General features: G+C 41.4%; 1 protein-coding gene across 3 annotated transcripts in view; it reads right to left on the bottom strand.

The window, feature by feature from the left end:
* The window catches only part of LOC134348674 (protein mono-ADP-ribosyltransferase PARP14-like), an 86,498-nt gene that overhangs the window by 51,254 nt on the left and 17,845 nt on the right, over nucleotides 1-17,399 (bottom strand). For 2 of the 3 annotated variants that reach the window (XM_063052441.1, XM_063052440.1), the window contains 5 exons: nucleotides 12,518-12,778; nucleotides 10,304-10,537; nucleotides 7,970-10,197; nucleotides 7,642-7,875; nucleotides 7,332-7,553 (listed from right to left, as the gene is read on the bottom strand). In XM_063052441.1, coding sequence (XP_062908511.1) covers nucleotides 7,332-7,553; nucleotides 7,642-7,875; nucleotides 7,970-10,197; nucleotides 10,304-10,537; nucleotides 12,518-12,778 — 3,179 coding nt within the window. The remainder of the gene's footprint in view (nucleotides 1-7,331; nucleotides 7,554-7,641; nucleotides 7,876-7,969; nucleotides 10,198-10,303; nucleotides 10,538-12,517; nucleotides 12,779-17,399) is intronic. The other variant, XM_063052443.1, reaches the window with a different exon arrangement.

Genomic DNA, 17,399 nt, shown 5'->3' on the forward strand with positions numbered 1-17,399 from the left:
AAGTACAACACTGAAACAGGCCTTTTGGTCCATCCAGTCCATGCTGACTCATTTAAACTGCCCAGTCCCAACGACCTGCTCCGTGACCATAGCACTCCATATCCCTCCCATCTATGTACCTGTCTAACCTTCTCTTAAAACATTGAAATCGAGCTTGCATGCACCACGTGTGCTGGCAGCTCGTTCCACACTCTCACAACACTCTGAGTGAAGAAGTTTTCTCTCACGTTCTCCTTTAAACTTTTCACCTTTCACCCTTAAACCATGACCTCTAGTTGCAGTCCCACTCAAACTCAGTTGAAAAAGCCTGCTTGTATTTACCCTATCTAAACCCCTCATAATTTTGTATACCTCTATCAAATCTCCTCTCAATCTTCTACGTTCTGAGAAATAAAGTCTGAACCTATTCAATCGTTTCTATAACTCAGGTCCACCAGACCTGCAACATCTCTTTCAACCTTGTTTACATCTTTCCTGTAGGTAGGTGACTAAAACTGCACACTATACTCAATATCTGGTCTCACCAATGTCTTATACAACTGCAACATAACATCCCATCTCCTGTACTCAGTAATTTTACATACGAACCCCAATGTGCCAAAAGCTTACATTACGACCCAATTACCTAGCATTTATGTAATTTAAATGAACAGCAAATGATGAAATATTATCAACCTATATTATTGACTCCGTTTCCCTCTACAGCAGAGATTCACAACTTTTTTTTATGTCGTGGACCCCTACCTTTAACCAAGGGGTCTGTGAACCCTGGGTTGGGAATCCCTACTGTACAGACACTGCCTGACTGGCTGACTTATTTTCATAATTTACTGTTATTTGCTTTTTGGTCCTAATTACCATAGCTACAACAGGAACAGGCCCTTTGGTCCATTGTTTCCATGCCAACCAAGGTGTATTAAAAAGAAAAGGTATGACAAGTTTAAGTCAGTATTATATTTAAGCAAACTGTGAATTTACAATTACAATGTTAAATGTCCCTCATGAGTCAAAAATACAACTTATATCATCAGATACAAATTTCATAACATATGCTGGTTGTTTCAAACCCGATTCTGATGTTTAGGACTGGGATATAATGTCATTTGTAAATTAGTAGATGGTTAACAAGTTTGCAGATGACACCAAAACTGTTGGTATCATGGACAATGGAGAAGACTATTTAAGATTTCAACAGGACCTAGGTGAATTGTGAAAGTGGGCCAAGTAATGGTAGATCAAACATGTGTAGTACTGTATTTTAATAAGTTAAACCAAGACTTAACAGTGAATGGTAGGGCTCTGAAGAATGTAGAATAGAGTGACCTAGAGATAGAAGTAGACAGCTCCCTAGAAGTAGTGACTCAGGTAGACAGGGCAGTGAAGGAGGAGCTTAGTACACTCACCTTCAATGGTCGGGGCATTGATTACAGGAGTTGGGACATCATATTGTCATTGTTGGTGAGACCACACTTGGTGTATTTTGCACAGATCTGATTACACAGCTATAGGAAGGATGCCATAAATCTGGAAAATGTGCAGGAAAAAACCACGGGCTGTTACTGAGACAGGAGGGTTTGAGTTATAAGGAGACAGTGGAGACAGTGGGACTTTTATCCCTGAAGCAAGGAGGACTTAGGGGGGACCTTACAGATTTATAACATCATGAAGAGGGTGGATAAGGTGAATGGTTGCAGTCTTTCACTCATGTAGGGGAGTCTAAAACTATAGGACATGGATTTAAGTTGAGGGGGGACAGAATTAAAAAAGGGAGCCAAGGGGAGGCCTTTTCCACACAGAGTATGGTGGGTATGTGAGGAAGCTGTACAGGTTGGTATAATTATAATGTTTAAAGGACAGGTACATGTTTAGAGCAGGGGTTCCTAGCCTTTTTAATGCCATGGAGCCTTACCATTAACAGAGGGGTCCGTGGACCCCAAGTTGAGAACCCCTGGTTTAGAGGGTTATGGGACAAATATGGACCAACGGGACCAGCTCAGACAGACATCAGCATGCGTGAGTTGGGTAAAAGGGGGCTGCTTTCTGTGCTGTACATATTTATGACTTTCAACATCTTAAATCACTCACAAATACATTTATTGGTAATAACTCAAAGACCTTGTACACCAACAGAAGCAAAACATACTATTGGCAATTTGTCACCAGCAGGCTTCACTGTGTGAATTGGGCAAAGTAAGTTTAATCTCAATAATTCTTGTCAGTGACTATAATGCACACAGTTGCAAGGTTGCAATAGGAAGCGATATTGAAAGTAAGAAACTAGAAAGGGAATGCATCTCAGGTAACGTTTTATTTTCATAAGTGTCTCTCTGTAAAGATTTGAGCTTTGTAGAGATTTGTGGGTTGCTGGTATCATAACAAAATACACAGAATGTAGGAACCATATGAGTTAAGAGGAGTAGATCTGTTCAAAGTTCAAAGTAAATTTATTGTTGAAGTACATGTACAACCCTGACATTCAATTTTGTGGGCATACTCAAAAAATCCAATAACCAATATAGAATCAATGAAAGACCCCACCAACAGCGGAGATAACCAATGTGCAAAAGACAATAAACTGTGCAAATTAAAGATAGAAATAATAATAATAATGTTTGCTTACACTGGCACAATTAAATGGCAAACATCATTCACCAAAATTTTGCTGCAGGGAGATCAGTGGGGAGGGATGGGGGTGTCGAATGGACAAGGGCGTCACGTAGGGAGCGATCCCTGCGGAAAGCAGAGGTGGGGGGAGGGAAAGATGTGCTTAGTGGTGGGATCCTGTTGGAGGTGGCGGAAGTTACGGAGAATAATACGTTGGACCCAGAGGTTGGTGGGGTGGTAGGTGAGGACCAGGGGAACCCTATTCTTAGTGAGGTGGTGGGAGGATGGAGTGAGAGCAAATGTGCGTGAAATGGGGGAGATGCGTTTGAGAGCAGAGTTGATGGTGGAGGACGGGAAGCCCCTTTCTTTAAAAAAGGAGGGCATCTCCCTCGTCCTGAAATGAAAAGCCTCATCCTGAGAGCAGATGCGGTGGAGACGGAGGAATTGCGAGAAGGGGATGGCGTTTTTGCAAGAGGCAGGGTGAGAAGAGGAATAGTCCAGATAGCTGTGAGAGTCAGTAGGCTTATAGTAGACATCAGTGGATAAGCTGTCTCCAGAAATAGAGACAGAAAGATCTAGAAAGGGGAGGGAGGTGTCGGAAATGGACCAGGTAAACTTGAGGGCAGGGTGAAAGTTGGAGGCAAAGTTAATAAAGTCAATGAGCTCAGCATGCATGCAGGAAGCAGTGCCAATGCAGTCGTCGATGCAGCGAAGGAAAAGTGGGGGACAGATACCAGAATAGGCACGGAACATAGATTGTTCCACAAAGCCAACAAAAAGGCAAGCATAGCTCGGACCCATGCGGGTGCCCATAGCTACACCTTTAGTTTGGAGGAAGTGGGAGGAGCCAAAGGAGAAATTATTGAGAGTAAGGACTAATTCCGCTAGATGGAGCAGAGTGGTGGTAGAGGGGAACTGATTAGGTCTGGAATCCAAAAAGAAGCAGAGAGCTTTGAGACCTTCCTGGGGGATGGATGTATATAGGGACTGGACATCCATGGTGAAAATAGAGTGGTGGGGGCCAGGGAACTTAAAATCATCGAAAAGTTTAAGAGCGTGAGAAGTGTCACGAACATAGGTAGGAAGGGATTGAACAAGGGGGGATAAAACCGTGTTGAGGTATGCAGAAACGAGTTCGGTGGGGCAGGAGCAAGCTGAGACAATAGGTCTGCCAGGACAGCCAGGTTTGTGGATCTTGGGTAAGAGGTAGAAACGGGAAGTGCGAGGTGTGGGAACTATAAGGTTGGTAGCAGTGGATGGGAGATCCCCTGAGCAGATAAAGTCAGTGATGGTGTGGGAGACAATGGCCTGGTGCTCCTTAGTGGGGTCACGATCGAGGGCTAAATATGAGGAGGTATCCGCGAGTTGTCGCTGTGCCTCGGCAAGGTAGAGGTCAGTACGCCAGACTACAACAGCACCCCCCTTATCAGCGGGTTTAATAATAATGTTAGGATTAGTGCGGAGGGAGTGGAGAGCACAGCGTTCCGAAGGAGTGAGGTTGGAATGGGGACAAGGTGCGGTGAAGTCAAGACGGTTGATGTCCCATCGGCAGTTAGCAATAAAGAGATCCAGAACAGGCAGAAGACCAGAGTGAGGTGTCCATGAAGAAGAGGAGGGTTGAAGACAGGAGAAGGGGTCATTGATGGGGATGAAAGAGTCCTTGCCGAAGAAGTAGGCTCGGAGACAGAGACGGCAGAAGATGAGTTCCGCATCATGGTGAACACAGAACTCGCTGAGGTGTGGGCAAAGGGGGACAAAGGTGAGGCCTTTACTGAGGACAGAGCATTCTGCCTCCGACAGTTGAAGGTTGGAGGGGATGGTAAAGACCCAGCATGGATGACAGCTGGGATCAGAGGGGGGAGGCTGGTGGTGTCAGTGGAGAGGGGAGGGTTGGGGTGAGAGGAAGATGGAGCCTCTGAGTACCTTGGAGCTGTCGAAGGGATCTGAGGGAGACGGGATTGCAGAGTGGTGGTGGGGGAAGGGGATACGGCAGTCCCAATAGCGGCACATAAAGTTTGACAAACTTACTGGAGTTCTTCCACTATCCACTGCGCTCGTTACAACTTCAGAGGGGAACTAATGGATGTTATTTACTTGGATTTCCAGAAGGCATTTGATAAGGTGCCACATAAAAGACTTATCCATAAGATAAGATAGAGTTGGGGGTGATGGATTAGCAAGGACAGAGGATAGATTAACTAACAGAAAGTAGAGAGTTGGGAAACATGAGTGCTATTCTGCTTGGCAATCAGTGGTGAGCGGTGTGCCACAGGGGTCGGTGCTGGGCCCACAACTGATCATGATATACATTAATGATCTGGAAGAGGGACCGAGTGTAGTGTGTCTAAGTTTTCTGATGATACTAAATTGAATGGAAAAGCAAATTGTGTGGAAGATACAGAGAGTCTGCAGAGAGATATAGATAGGTTAAGTGAGTGGGCAAGGATCTAGCATATGGAGTACAATACTGGTAAGTGCAAGGTCATCCACTGTAGGAGAAATGGAAGAGCAGATTTAAATCATGGGTAGGCAACCTTAAGCACAGATAATTTTCCAGCATGAGTTACTTATTAATTTGAGGCAAAACATAACTAGGTGTATTTAAATGGATAATTCCCATATTTCAAGTGTTTTATGGCATTTATCTGGCCCACCGTCCACTCATTAATACGCGATCCGGCCCACAGAGGCAAGATGGTTGCTGACCCCTGATTGAAATGGTAAAAAATTGCAGCAGGCTGCTGTGCAGAGGGACTTGGGAGTGCTTGTGCATGAATCACAAAAGATTGACTTACAGGTGCAGCAAGCTTTCAAGAAGGCAAATGGAATGTCGGTCTTCATTGCTAGAGGGATTGACTTTAAGAGCAGGGAAGTGTTGCTGCAACTGTACAGGGTACTGGTGAGGCCGCACCTGGAGTACTGCAAGCAGTTCTAGTCTCCTTACTTGAGGAAGGATATACTGTACTGGCTTTGGACGCATTGCAGAGGAGGTTCTCCAAGTTGATTCAAGAGATGAGGGGTTAGACTATGAGGAGGATTGAGTCGCCTGGGACTGTACTCACTGAAATTCAGAAGATTGAGAGGGGATCTTACAGAAACATATAAAATTATGAAAGGGATGGATAAGATAGATGCAGAAAAGTTGTTTCCACTGGTAGGCGAGACTAGAACTAGGGGACATGGCCTCAAGATTCGGGGGAGTAGATTTAGGACAGAGATGAGGAGGAACTGCTTTTCCCAGAGAGTGTGAATCTGTGGAATTCTCTGCCCAATGAAGCAGTGGAGGCTACCTCAGTAAATATATTTAAGACAAGGTTGGATAGATTTTTGCACAGTAAGGGAATTAAGGGTTATGGGGAAAAGGCAGGTAGGTGGAGATGAGTCCTTGGCCAGATCCGCCATGATCTTATTGAATGGTGGAGAAGGTTTGATGGGCCAGATGGCCTATTCCTGCTCCTATTACTTATGTTCTTAATATCTACAACTGGTATCATCCCAAAGTCACTACAAATAGGGCTACACAGCTACTGTATATCTATGTAAATCTTCGGGAAGCTACAATATTAAATACCACTAAAGTAGTCCAAAATTCCCTAGCAATTGAGACATGAGTGTGCTTGGCTATGCCCGTACCTCAGGTTTTACCAGTTTGATATGAGAACAAATATTTTTAAATACAATGATGATGATATTAAAAACACCAGAAAAATGCTGAATTAAAAGAGGAAACTGAAAGACTATGGAACATGAACAGGGTATACTATGTCCCAACTGGTATCATCCCAAAGTCACTACACAATAGCATTAAACAATCAGGCCTACACAGCAATATTTATGTAAATCTCCAGAAAGCCACAATACTAAACACCATAGAATAGTCCAAACATTTCCAGGAATTAAGAAATGAGTGTGCTTGGCTATGCCCGTACATCAGGTTTTATCAGCTTGAGTTGAGAAAAAAATAAAAGTTGCAGGTACGTTTATTATCAAAGTATGTATGCAGTATACAACTGAGATTCATCTCCTCCAGACAGCTACATAACAAAGAAAACCATGGATGCAGTTAAAAGAAAAACATCAACTCCCAAGTGGAAAAAAACACTATCTGTGTGAACGGCAACAAGAGCAATAATAATTAAAAACATGAGATAAAGAGATCTTTTCATAGATGAAAGGAGACTTGGGTCTGGATTCAGTATAAGAGCCTTAATCACAAATAGTGAATCATCTGTTTAGATAGCTTGAAAGGAACAAATTTTATTGTTTTAAAACATAACAAAACTCAGTGCAAGAGCAATGATGTAATGATGACATTATGCAGTAAAATGAAGCCCATGTAGGAAGAATACTCATCACCGCATAACTAGCTAAGGCCAAGGCCAAGGTATCACTGCCGTTGAAATGGAACAAATCTGTAAAGAGTTGTAAGAATTGTTGAGGATTTGGTGAACTGAAGCAGTTAATTAAAGAAAAGGAAATTAGCTTTTGAAGGTGCATTGTTTTGGAAGGATTTGAAGTTGTCAACAAGATGGCAAATGAATCAACAATAGTTCAGAGTTCCAGAAATGCACTCCATATAGAACCTGAATAACCCTGAAAATACTTCATCAAATTATTATCTCTATAGAAAATACAAAGCAGAATCAAGGAAAAAATGCTCAATATATCAAAAAAGTAATAGCTAAAAACATTCAGTACAAGGTATGTAATTTTCTTCTAATCCTCACCTGAACAACAAGATGATCATCAGGATGTACCACCAAGTAAACTTTCTTAAGATGAGCTGACCGTCTCTCAGAGCTGAACTTCAGAACTGTTTTAAACATAACGTTTGCAACAACATCCTTTGGGTAAGATAGCTTGCCACTACCAATTGCCGGGAATGCGATGGAATCCTGCTGCGATCCTTCAGTGTTCTTCAGGCAATCTCTGATTATGCCTTTCAAGACCTGAATTGTAATTTTACATTTAATCTTCAATACACAATTTTCAAAAAATATGATTTGCTGCACAGGTACAAACAATAAAATGTGTTACCTTATCTGCATTCCTACTTTGTTCCCAACTAGGAACAACAGCATGATACACTTCATTACAGTCCAGATTACATCCTTGAGTTTCATATACCATTCCCATGAAAGGTTGTTTTCTCTTCTGTTCTTCCCACAGTAATCGTTTGAGGCTTGGGCCGGCTTTCTCTAATATTGCTTTGGAAACTGCACCTGAAGTAAGGTCCAGATCCATTCCAATGACGTTGACAATGACACCAGCCTAGAAATAGGAAGTCAAATTTAAAAATAAAGGTAAAATACAATTTCTGGAATTACTACCAATTTCAAATAAATAAGTTACACTGAAGCCTTACTTTCATATCTTGAATATTTCCTTTGACGACAAGGATGTTTAGACCTTCTTTAGTTTGGGCTTCATGGAGACATTTAATACTTCTGTTTCTCATGTTGCCTGAAGCAATCCTGACCTGCTGTGAAGGTGAACTACTTATCAGGTCACCAAATATTTTCTGAACAGCATGGGAAACAGCACGGACAGACTGAGCATCATTATTTACCAAGTGGATCTCACTGAGTGTACTCCCTCCTTGTAAGTTTGCACAGTGTTCCCTGACTGTCATGGTAATTATTTCAGCACATAAATCCAGTGGAAATCCAAATATTCCAGAACTAATAGCAGGGATTGCTATAGATTTAAAGTTATAAGCTTCTGCTAGACGTAGACTCTCCTTCACGGCACTTCTTAATCTCTTTTTAGCTGTGTTTGGATCGGTATCTGACCACCTTGGACCAACTGCATGAATCACTGCGGAACACGGTAGTTTGCCAGATTCAGTAAGAACGGCCTCACCAGGCAGAAGAGGTCCTCGACGTTTAATAATCCAATCACACTCTTCTTGCAACACTGTTCCAGCGGCATCTGATAGAGCTTTTGCAAGACCTCCAATATGCTTCAGATCTTCATTTGAGGCATTAACAACGGCATCAACATGACTCTCACACAGGTCTCCCTTATAAACAGTAATGACAGGTCCATTAGGCATCTGTACTTTACAGGAAGTCGGGCTCAAGTCACCTTCCATGTGCTCAATAAGTCTTACAATACAATGAAACTTTCTCTTTGCTATGGAAACAAGATATTCTTCATTTTCTTTGTAAGACTGCTTTATTCCTGGTCTGTTCATTTTGAACATCTTACTGACTATTTTGGAAGCTTGATTCGAAAGTATATGCTCTGCCTGACAGACATTCTCTTCAGGACCAACGACAGAAACGCTTGCATGATTTTCCTTGTCATACACTTCTATTTGAACACCTGGAACATTAATATTCTCAGAGGCCATCAAAAAGTGCAGCACTCCACGAGATTTAAAAGGAATGCTTTTTTGAATGATTGTGTTCTTTTTGACAAATTCACTGAGCTTTTCAAAAGCTTTGCAGACAGCATCTGAGTAGCCAGAGATAATAATCTGCGCATGCCTGTCGAGGGTTTTCTCTTCAATTTCCACCCTTTTACTTTGGGAATTCAATGATTTATCTAATTTTCCCTTTATATCTGTCCATTCATTCATTCTAATGACACTTATGTCTTGTATCTCAATACATCTGAAAGTGAAATGTCTTTTGACTTGCTTTTCTGCTTCACACAAAGTGTCTTCACTGCCAGTCAACACAACAGAGTTGCCCTGAATGTCAAATGCAGCATTGATTCCATTTGATGTAAAAAGGTGGGAGGAAACTTCTTGACAGTGTACTTTTCGTAGAAAGTCAACAAGACAAGGGTCCAGATTAATCTGTTTTTCCTTCATCTCAATGACTTCTTCTAATATCTTGCTTTTGGCACAATAAACATCCGAAGATAAACCATGTAATATTAAATGGCATGCATTTGGGCTGTACTTCATGTTAAGATTTGGAAATTGTTTGGTAAAACAGCTTTCAAGACCATTGTTTAATAATAAATCATATTTAGCTGGAGGAATTGCCACTACCTCAGATATACTTTGTTTTTCCCTTTCTAATTTTTTAATGGCATCATTCACAATTGATTCGAATGTTTGTTGCAGAATGTCCACACTCTCAGCCACGCCAGTGATGATTACTTTTCCCTTTGAAGTGTCTGGAATAACAACAACATTTTGGTTCAAATATTGACCCAAATCATTCTGAATTATTTCCCAAACTGATTTATTTGTGTCGTTTATATTAGTCGTGTACTTTGACAGAATAGAAACTAAATTATCTGAAGCCTCCTTTTTCCAGTTCTTTGCAAGATTCTCAAATGAACTCATATGTTTGGAAAGTGCTGGGGAAATATTGACCAAGTTTGATTGGCCTGATTCTGGGAATGCAATATTACAGTGGCACGAGGACATTCTGTCCATGATTTCTGCAATTCGCTTTTCATCTTGTTTAAGAAACTGTAGAATGTAGGAATCAATTTCAAACACAAAGGGATCAGGCATTTTCACCACTGGTCTTTTGTTCCCATATAAAGCTGATCCAATTGATTCATAATAAGGATAGACATAAATTGGGATTTTAGAAATATTGTGTTCTTTAGACAGAATGACATCCAGAACTGCAAGCAAAACCAAAAAAATTGTTAGAGAACAATAGGTGAAATGAACTCAATTTAAATGTTCATAAATTTCCAATTCATCATTATTTTCCGAAGTACATATTACCTCCAGAATCTTCAAAAGAGATCACAGCTGCATTATGCTCCAGTGTCATTACTACAGAGTTTACAATTCCATTTCCATTTTTAGCACTTTCAAAGTATAGTTTTAGAAGATCTTCAGTGATGGTAGAAGGCAGGTTCTCCACTCGTAAACTCCTAGTTTTTTCCAGCATCTTCGCTCCAATTTTTCGCTGCTTCAGAAACTTGTTGGAACATTTTTGAATAAATTCAGAGAGATCTGAAAATAAAGTTGGGGGAAAAACAAATCTGTTAAAGGAATTTCAATTTTATTGAAAAATTTATAATTTAGTGATTAAAGATTTCAATTACAAAGCACGTCCAACACAGAAACAACTCATTCAACTTGACCAGTATATGATGTTTAAGCTTACGTAAATCTAAGGATATTCCTTTCTTCCCAATAGAATTGTTTTGAATGTATCGGTACTATTTTCAAACTCTCTCTGTTGTAGAAAGTTCCTCATTCCTCAGTCTTTTGGTAAAACTATTTCTTTAGATTTCCTTTCTGGATTACTTGCTGACTCTCTATTACAATGGCTTTACTTTATTCTTCCTTCGAAACCGAAACATTCTCCGTACAACATTCCTGTGTCGTGCAACCACCGCGCTACCGTGGCACCCCAATGATACTGCAATACAGGATATATTTTGAAGATAAACCTTTAATACCTGGATATTTCACATTTATTTCTTTGCTAACCTTCAATCACTTCACAGCTCTAATGGAAAGTTACTGACCTGAAACACTGCACACAACTGTAGTACAGCAGAAATGTAGAGCAATGGACTTGCTTAAAACTAATGAACAGAAATAGAATTCCATTCAAGGATTATTTCTATAAATCCTCAGGATTTAATTCTGGTGCTTTTTTTGTGCACTGACCCAGCTTTAGGTTTCTTTGGCAAGCAAGCAGCAGCAGGAATAAACTATCCTTGATATGAAGAAGGCAAGACAGACTGCAAAAATAGAGGAATAAAATGTAATTTTAATTACATCTTCCTCTATTTTTCTCTGCATAATTGTAAATAAATGGGAAGCAATAACCTAAATAATACATCTACATATTAAGCAGCATTGATGAGAGAACCAGAATAATGGTAGAATATGTACATACGCGTCCCCATTTAAGTGAATTCAGAGCTCAAAGCAAAGGTGTTGCAGAATAACCTCATTAGGGCTCATCTTCCCACGCAGTGCAGTTATGCAATTATCTGACCTTCTATTCATTCCACTTGCTGAAATGTTTGTCAACCTCACAAGCAGTCAATTAACTTGAGTAAAATTTTCAACAAGAGAAAAATTGAGATTTCACATTTGATTCCTTGATTAGAGCCTCCGCAGAGTGATACAATTCACCTACTTGTCAGAAACAGAAATGAAAATCATCTATATCAGCCTATTTACATTATGATATTAGATTAAAGCTTCTAATATTGCTTGTGAGAGGAGCCATTGAGAAAGAGCAAAGGGATGGGGATTCTTAGTGTGAAGCACATTTGCAAAAGTAATTCAGAACTCTCCGATTCCCATGAAATTGGTTAAAATGCCAACCATTTGCAATGGTAAATTGGGACCCAGATCATACTGCATGAAACAGATAAATGGTTTGAGTGCAATATCGTGGCTGTCCATCATGTCTGACGATGACATGACCGACGATGACATGACCTTGTGTGGGAGAGTTTTTAAAAGTGGAAAAGTCATTGCACTGGGCAGTTCCACTCTTTCAACCTCGCAAGTCCAGGTCCAGTGGTACAAACAAGCATCCAAACTGGGGTCCTCCTTGGTTGCAGAGGACTGCCATGACGTCTTCTGTGCCTTATCATGCCCTATCGTACTTACTCGCCATATCGTACTGCTCCAGCTTGCGTATCATGTAAACAGCTGGGATACAACATCCATGATCGACCCTGACCAACATAGGGCCTCAGATAAAAGAGGAACTGAAGTTTCCTACCACGAAACTAAAAGACTGAGCAAGATAAAAGGCATTGTGGTCCCTAGAAACAACTACCATGCAGGATCTACTGTATATCTGAATGATTAATGTGCTGACACCTGTTACACATTTCCATCTCTTATTACATCTGTCATTATTTGTCATGCCGAAAATAATTATTTATTTGCTGTATTTTAGTGGATGAACAAAAATACCTTAACACATTAAGATACAAATTCATGAATTTTCACCCTTACCAATGTCAGTTTTGAAGGTGATGACAGCTGCGTCAATATCGGTTATTATTTCCAAACTGAATTCCCCATGTGCTTCTTCCAAATTAGTCAATTTTTCAACAAACAGAGATAAAAGTTCACACGTAACATCTTTAGGAAGGTCATGTAGCAGGACAGCCGAGGATTGTGAAGAAGTATTACTCCTTTTAGGATGAAAACTCTTCACCGTTAACGGAATATTCTCCACAAGATGGACCCTTTGTCTCAACACTGCTTGAGTATCTATAAAAGAACATCAACAATATAAATGTTGGTAAAATCCAGACGTTAACTCTCCCCACTCCCATCAGACCATGACTTACAAAGGAGAGTACAGCAAAGGGCAGGCCCTTTGGCCCACGATGTTTTGCCAACACTTTAAACTACTCATGCATCAGTCTGACCTTTCCCTCACACAGAGCCCACCGTTTTCTTTCATACACATGCCGAGCTGGGAGTCTCTTAAATGTCCCTCATGTACTTGCCTCTGCCAACAACTTCAAAGTAAATTTTATTATCAAAGTACATACATGTCACCGTAAACAACCCAAAGATTCATTTTCTTGAGGACGTACTCAACAAATCTATAGAATAATAACTATAACAGAATCAATGAAAGACCACCAAACTAGGGCATTCAACCAGAGTGCAGAAGACAACAAACTGTGTAAATGCAAAAAGAAGAAACATAATAATAATAATAATAAATAATTAAGCAATAAATATTGAGAACATGAGATGAAGAGTCCTTGAAAGGGAGTCCATTGGCTGTGGGAACATTTCAATGGTGGAGCAAGTGAAGTTATCTCCTTTGGTTCAGGAGCCTGATGGTTGAGGGACAGTGACTGCCCCAGAATCTGGTGAGAGTCCTGAGGCTCTTGTACCTTCGTCCTGATGGCAGCAGTGAGAAGAGAGCATGTCCTGGGTGGTGGGCTTCCCTGATGATGGACACAACCTTCCTGCAACAGCATTTCATGCTAAACCTCTAGCTTTCCCTAAAATTACATGCAAAGTACCTGACAGTATAAATGCATTTGATTTATGTGTGTTGCGCTGTTAATGATATCTTCTATTGCTTTTCCGATATTGAGTAAACTACTTGGTAATTTACAGAGAACACTGAAGGAATTCAACAGGTTGGCCAGCATCCATGGAAATGAACGAAGAGTCTACGTTTCAGGCCGAGACCCCTTTTTCAGGGCTGGAAAGGAAGGGGAAGCACACCAAAATATAAAAGGGGAGGGGGAGGGGAAGGAGGATAGCTGGAAGGTGATAAGTGAAGCCAAGTGGGTGGGAAAGATAAAAGGCTGGAGAGGAAGGAATCTGATAGAAGAGAGTGGACCATAGGAGAAAGGGAAGGAGGAGGGGACTCAACATTGGGATGAGTTGAAGTGCAATAAAGTTGCAGTGAAATCAAAGCAAAAAGTATCAAATACTGGTCTTAAGGTGTTGTACTTAAATGCACGCAGCATAAGGAATAAGGTGGATGATCTTGTTGTACAGCTACAGATTGGCAGGTATGATATTGTGGCCATCACTGAGACCTGGCTAAAGGATGCACGTCTCTGGGAGCTGAACGTCCAAGGATACACGGTGTATCGGAAGGATAGGAAGGTAGGCAGAGGAGGAGGCGTGGCTTTATTGGTAAGAAATGATATTAAATCGTTAGAAAGAGGTGATATAGGATCGGAAGGTGCAGAATCTTTATGGGTTGAGCTGAGGAATAGCAGAGGTAAAAAGACCCTGATGGCAGTTATTTATAGGCCTCCAAACAGCTGCAGGGATGTAGACTACAAATTACAACTGGAAATAGAAAAGGCTTGTCAGAAGGGCAGTGTTATGATAATTGTGGGAGATTTTAACATGCGAGTAGATTGGAAAAATCAGATCGACACTGGATCTCAAGAGAGAGAATTTGTAGAATGTCTGCGAGATGGCTTTTTAGAACAGCTTGTTGTTGAGCCCACTAGGGGATCGGCTGTACTGGATTGGGTATTGTGTAATGAACCGGAGGCGACTAGAGAGATTGAGGTGAAGGAACCCTTAGGAGGCAGTGATCATAACATGATTGAGTTCACTGTGAAATTAGAAAAAGAGAAGCCGAAATCTGATGTGTCGGTGTTTCAGTGGAGTAAAGGAAATTACAGTGGCATGAGAGAGGAACTGGCCAAAGTTGACTGGAAAGAGACACTGGTGGGAAAGACGGCAGAGCAGCAGTGGCTGGAGTTTATGCGAAAAATGAGGACTGTGCAAGACAGGTATATTCCAAGAAAGAAGAAATTTTCGAGTGGAAAAAGGATGCAACCGTGGTTGACAAGAGAAGTCAAAGCCAAAGTTAAAGCAAAGGAGAGGGCATACAAGGAAGCAAAAATTAGTGGGAAGACAGAGGATTGGGAAGTTTTTAAAACCTTACAAAAGGAAATCAAGAAGGTCATTAAGAGAGAAAAGATTAACTATGAAAGGAAACTAGCAAATAATATCAAAGAGGATAATAAAAGCTTTTTCAAGTATATAAAGAGTAAAAGACAGGTGAGAGTAGATATAGGACCGATAGAAAATGATACTGGAGAAATTGTAATGGGGGATGAGGAGATGGCAGAGGAACTGAACAAGTATTTTGCATCAGTCTTCACTGAGGAAGACAGCAGGATACCGGACACTCAAGGGTGGCAGGGAAGAGAAGTGTGCGCAGTCACAATTACGACAGAGAAAGTACTCAGGAAGCTGAATAGGCTAAAGGTCGATAAATCTCCTGGACCAGATGGAATGCACCCTCGTGTTCTGAAGGAAGTAGCTGTGGAGATTGCGGAGGCATTAGCGATGATCTTTCAAAAGTCGATAGATTCTGGCATGGTTCTGGAAGACTGGAAGATTGCAAATGTCACTCCGCTATTTAAGAAGGGGGCAAGGAAGCAAAAAGGAAATTATAGACCTGTTAGCTTGACGTTGGTGGTTGAGAAGTTGTTGGAGTCGATTGTCAAGGATGAGGTTACAGAGTACCAGGAGGCATATGACAAGATAGGCAGAACTCAGCATAATCTTTAAAGGAAAATCCTGCCTGACAAACCTATTACAATTTTTTGAGGAAATTACCAGTAGGCTGGACAAGGGAGATGCAGTGGATGTTGTATATTTGGATTTTCAGAAGGCCTTTGACAAGGTGCCACACATGAGGCTACTTAACAAGATAAGAGCCCATGGAATTACGGGAAAGTTACATACGTGGATAGAGCATTGGCTGATTGGCAGGAAACAGAGAGTGGGAATAAAGGGATCCTATTCTGGTTGGCTGTCGGTTACCAGTGGTGTTCCACAGGGATCAGTGTTGGGCTGCTTCTTTTTACATTGTACATCAACGATCTGGATTATGGAATAGATGGCTTTGTGGCTAAGTTTGCTGACGATACGAAGATAGGTGGAGGGGCCGGTAGTGCTGAGGAAACGGAGAGTCTGCAGGGAGACTTGGATAGATTGGAAGAATGGGCAGAGAAGTGGCAAATGAAGTACAATGTTGGAAAGTGTATGGGTATGCACTTTGGCAGAAAAAATAAACGGGCAGACTATTATTTAAATGGGGAAAGAATTCAAAGTTCTGAGATGCAACGGGACTTGAGAGTCCTCATACAGGATTCCCTTAAAGTTAACCTCCAGGTTGAGTCAGTAGTGAAGAAGGCGAACGCAATGTTGGCATTCATTTCTAGAGGAATAGAGTATAGGAGCAGGGATGTGATGTTGAGGCTCTATAAGGCGCTGGTGAGACCTCACTTGGAGTACTGTGGGCAGTTTTGGTCTCCTTATTTAAGAAAGGATGTGCTGACGTTGGAGAGGGTACAGATAAGATTACGAGAATGATTCCGGGAATAAGAGGGTTAACATATGAGGAACGTTTGTCCGCTCTTGGACTGTATTCCTTGGAGTTTAGAAGAATGAGGGGAGACCTCATAGAAACATTTTGAATGTTAAAAGGCATGGACAGAGTGGATGTGGCAAAGTTGCTTCCCATGATGGGGGAAGTCTACTACGAGAGGGCATGACTTCAGGATTGAAGGGCGCCCTTTCAGAACAGAAATGTGAAGAAATTTTTTTAGTCAGAGGGTGGTGAATCTATGGAATCTGTTGCCACGGGCAGCAGTGGAGGCCAAGTCATTGGGCGTATTTAAGGCAGAGATTGATAGGTATCTGAGTAGCCAGGGCATCAAAGGTTATGGTGAGAAGCCGGGGCTGTGGGACTAAATAGGATAAAATGGATCAGCTCATGATAAAATGGCGGAACAGACTCGACGGGCCGAATGGCCTACTTCTGCTACTTTGTCTTATGGTCTCTTATGGTCTTATGGTCTAACAGGCAGTTGAGAAGAGGTAAGAGGCCAGACTGAGGAAAAGAAGAGGGAAGGGGGAGTAATTAATTGTCTTGCGTTTTTGTTGCCAGGCCACACTCGGAGAAATTTTCGCTGACCTGGAATATTTTGATAAGAGGCATAGCTTAAAATCTTCTGTACTGGGTCACAAAAACAAAGGAGCTGGTTGTGGACTACAAGAGGAATGGAGACAGGCTAAGCCCTATTGACATCTATGGATCTGGGGTTGAGAGAATGGACAGCTTTAAGTTTCTCAGCATATACATCACTGAGGATCTCACATGGTCTGTACAAACTGGCTGTGTGGGTGAAAAAAGAACCAGACGGATGAAGAAGTTTCATATGAGTTCCCAAATCCTAAGGACTTTCTACAGGGGTACAATTGAGAGCATCCTGACTGGCTGCATCACTGCCTAGAACTGCACTTCCCTCAATAGCAAGACTCTACAGAGAATGGTGTGGATAGCCCAGCGCAACTGTAGATGTGAATTTCCCACTATTCAGAA

This window comes from Mobula hypostoma, chromosome 6 (genome assembly GCF_963921235.1).
Source record: "Mobula hypostoma chromosome 6, sMobHyp1.1, whole genome shotgun sequence".
NCBI classification, from domain to species: Eukaryota; Metazoa; Chordata; class Chondrichthyes; order Myliobatiformes; family Myliobatidae; genus Mobula; species Mobula hypostoma.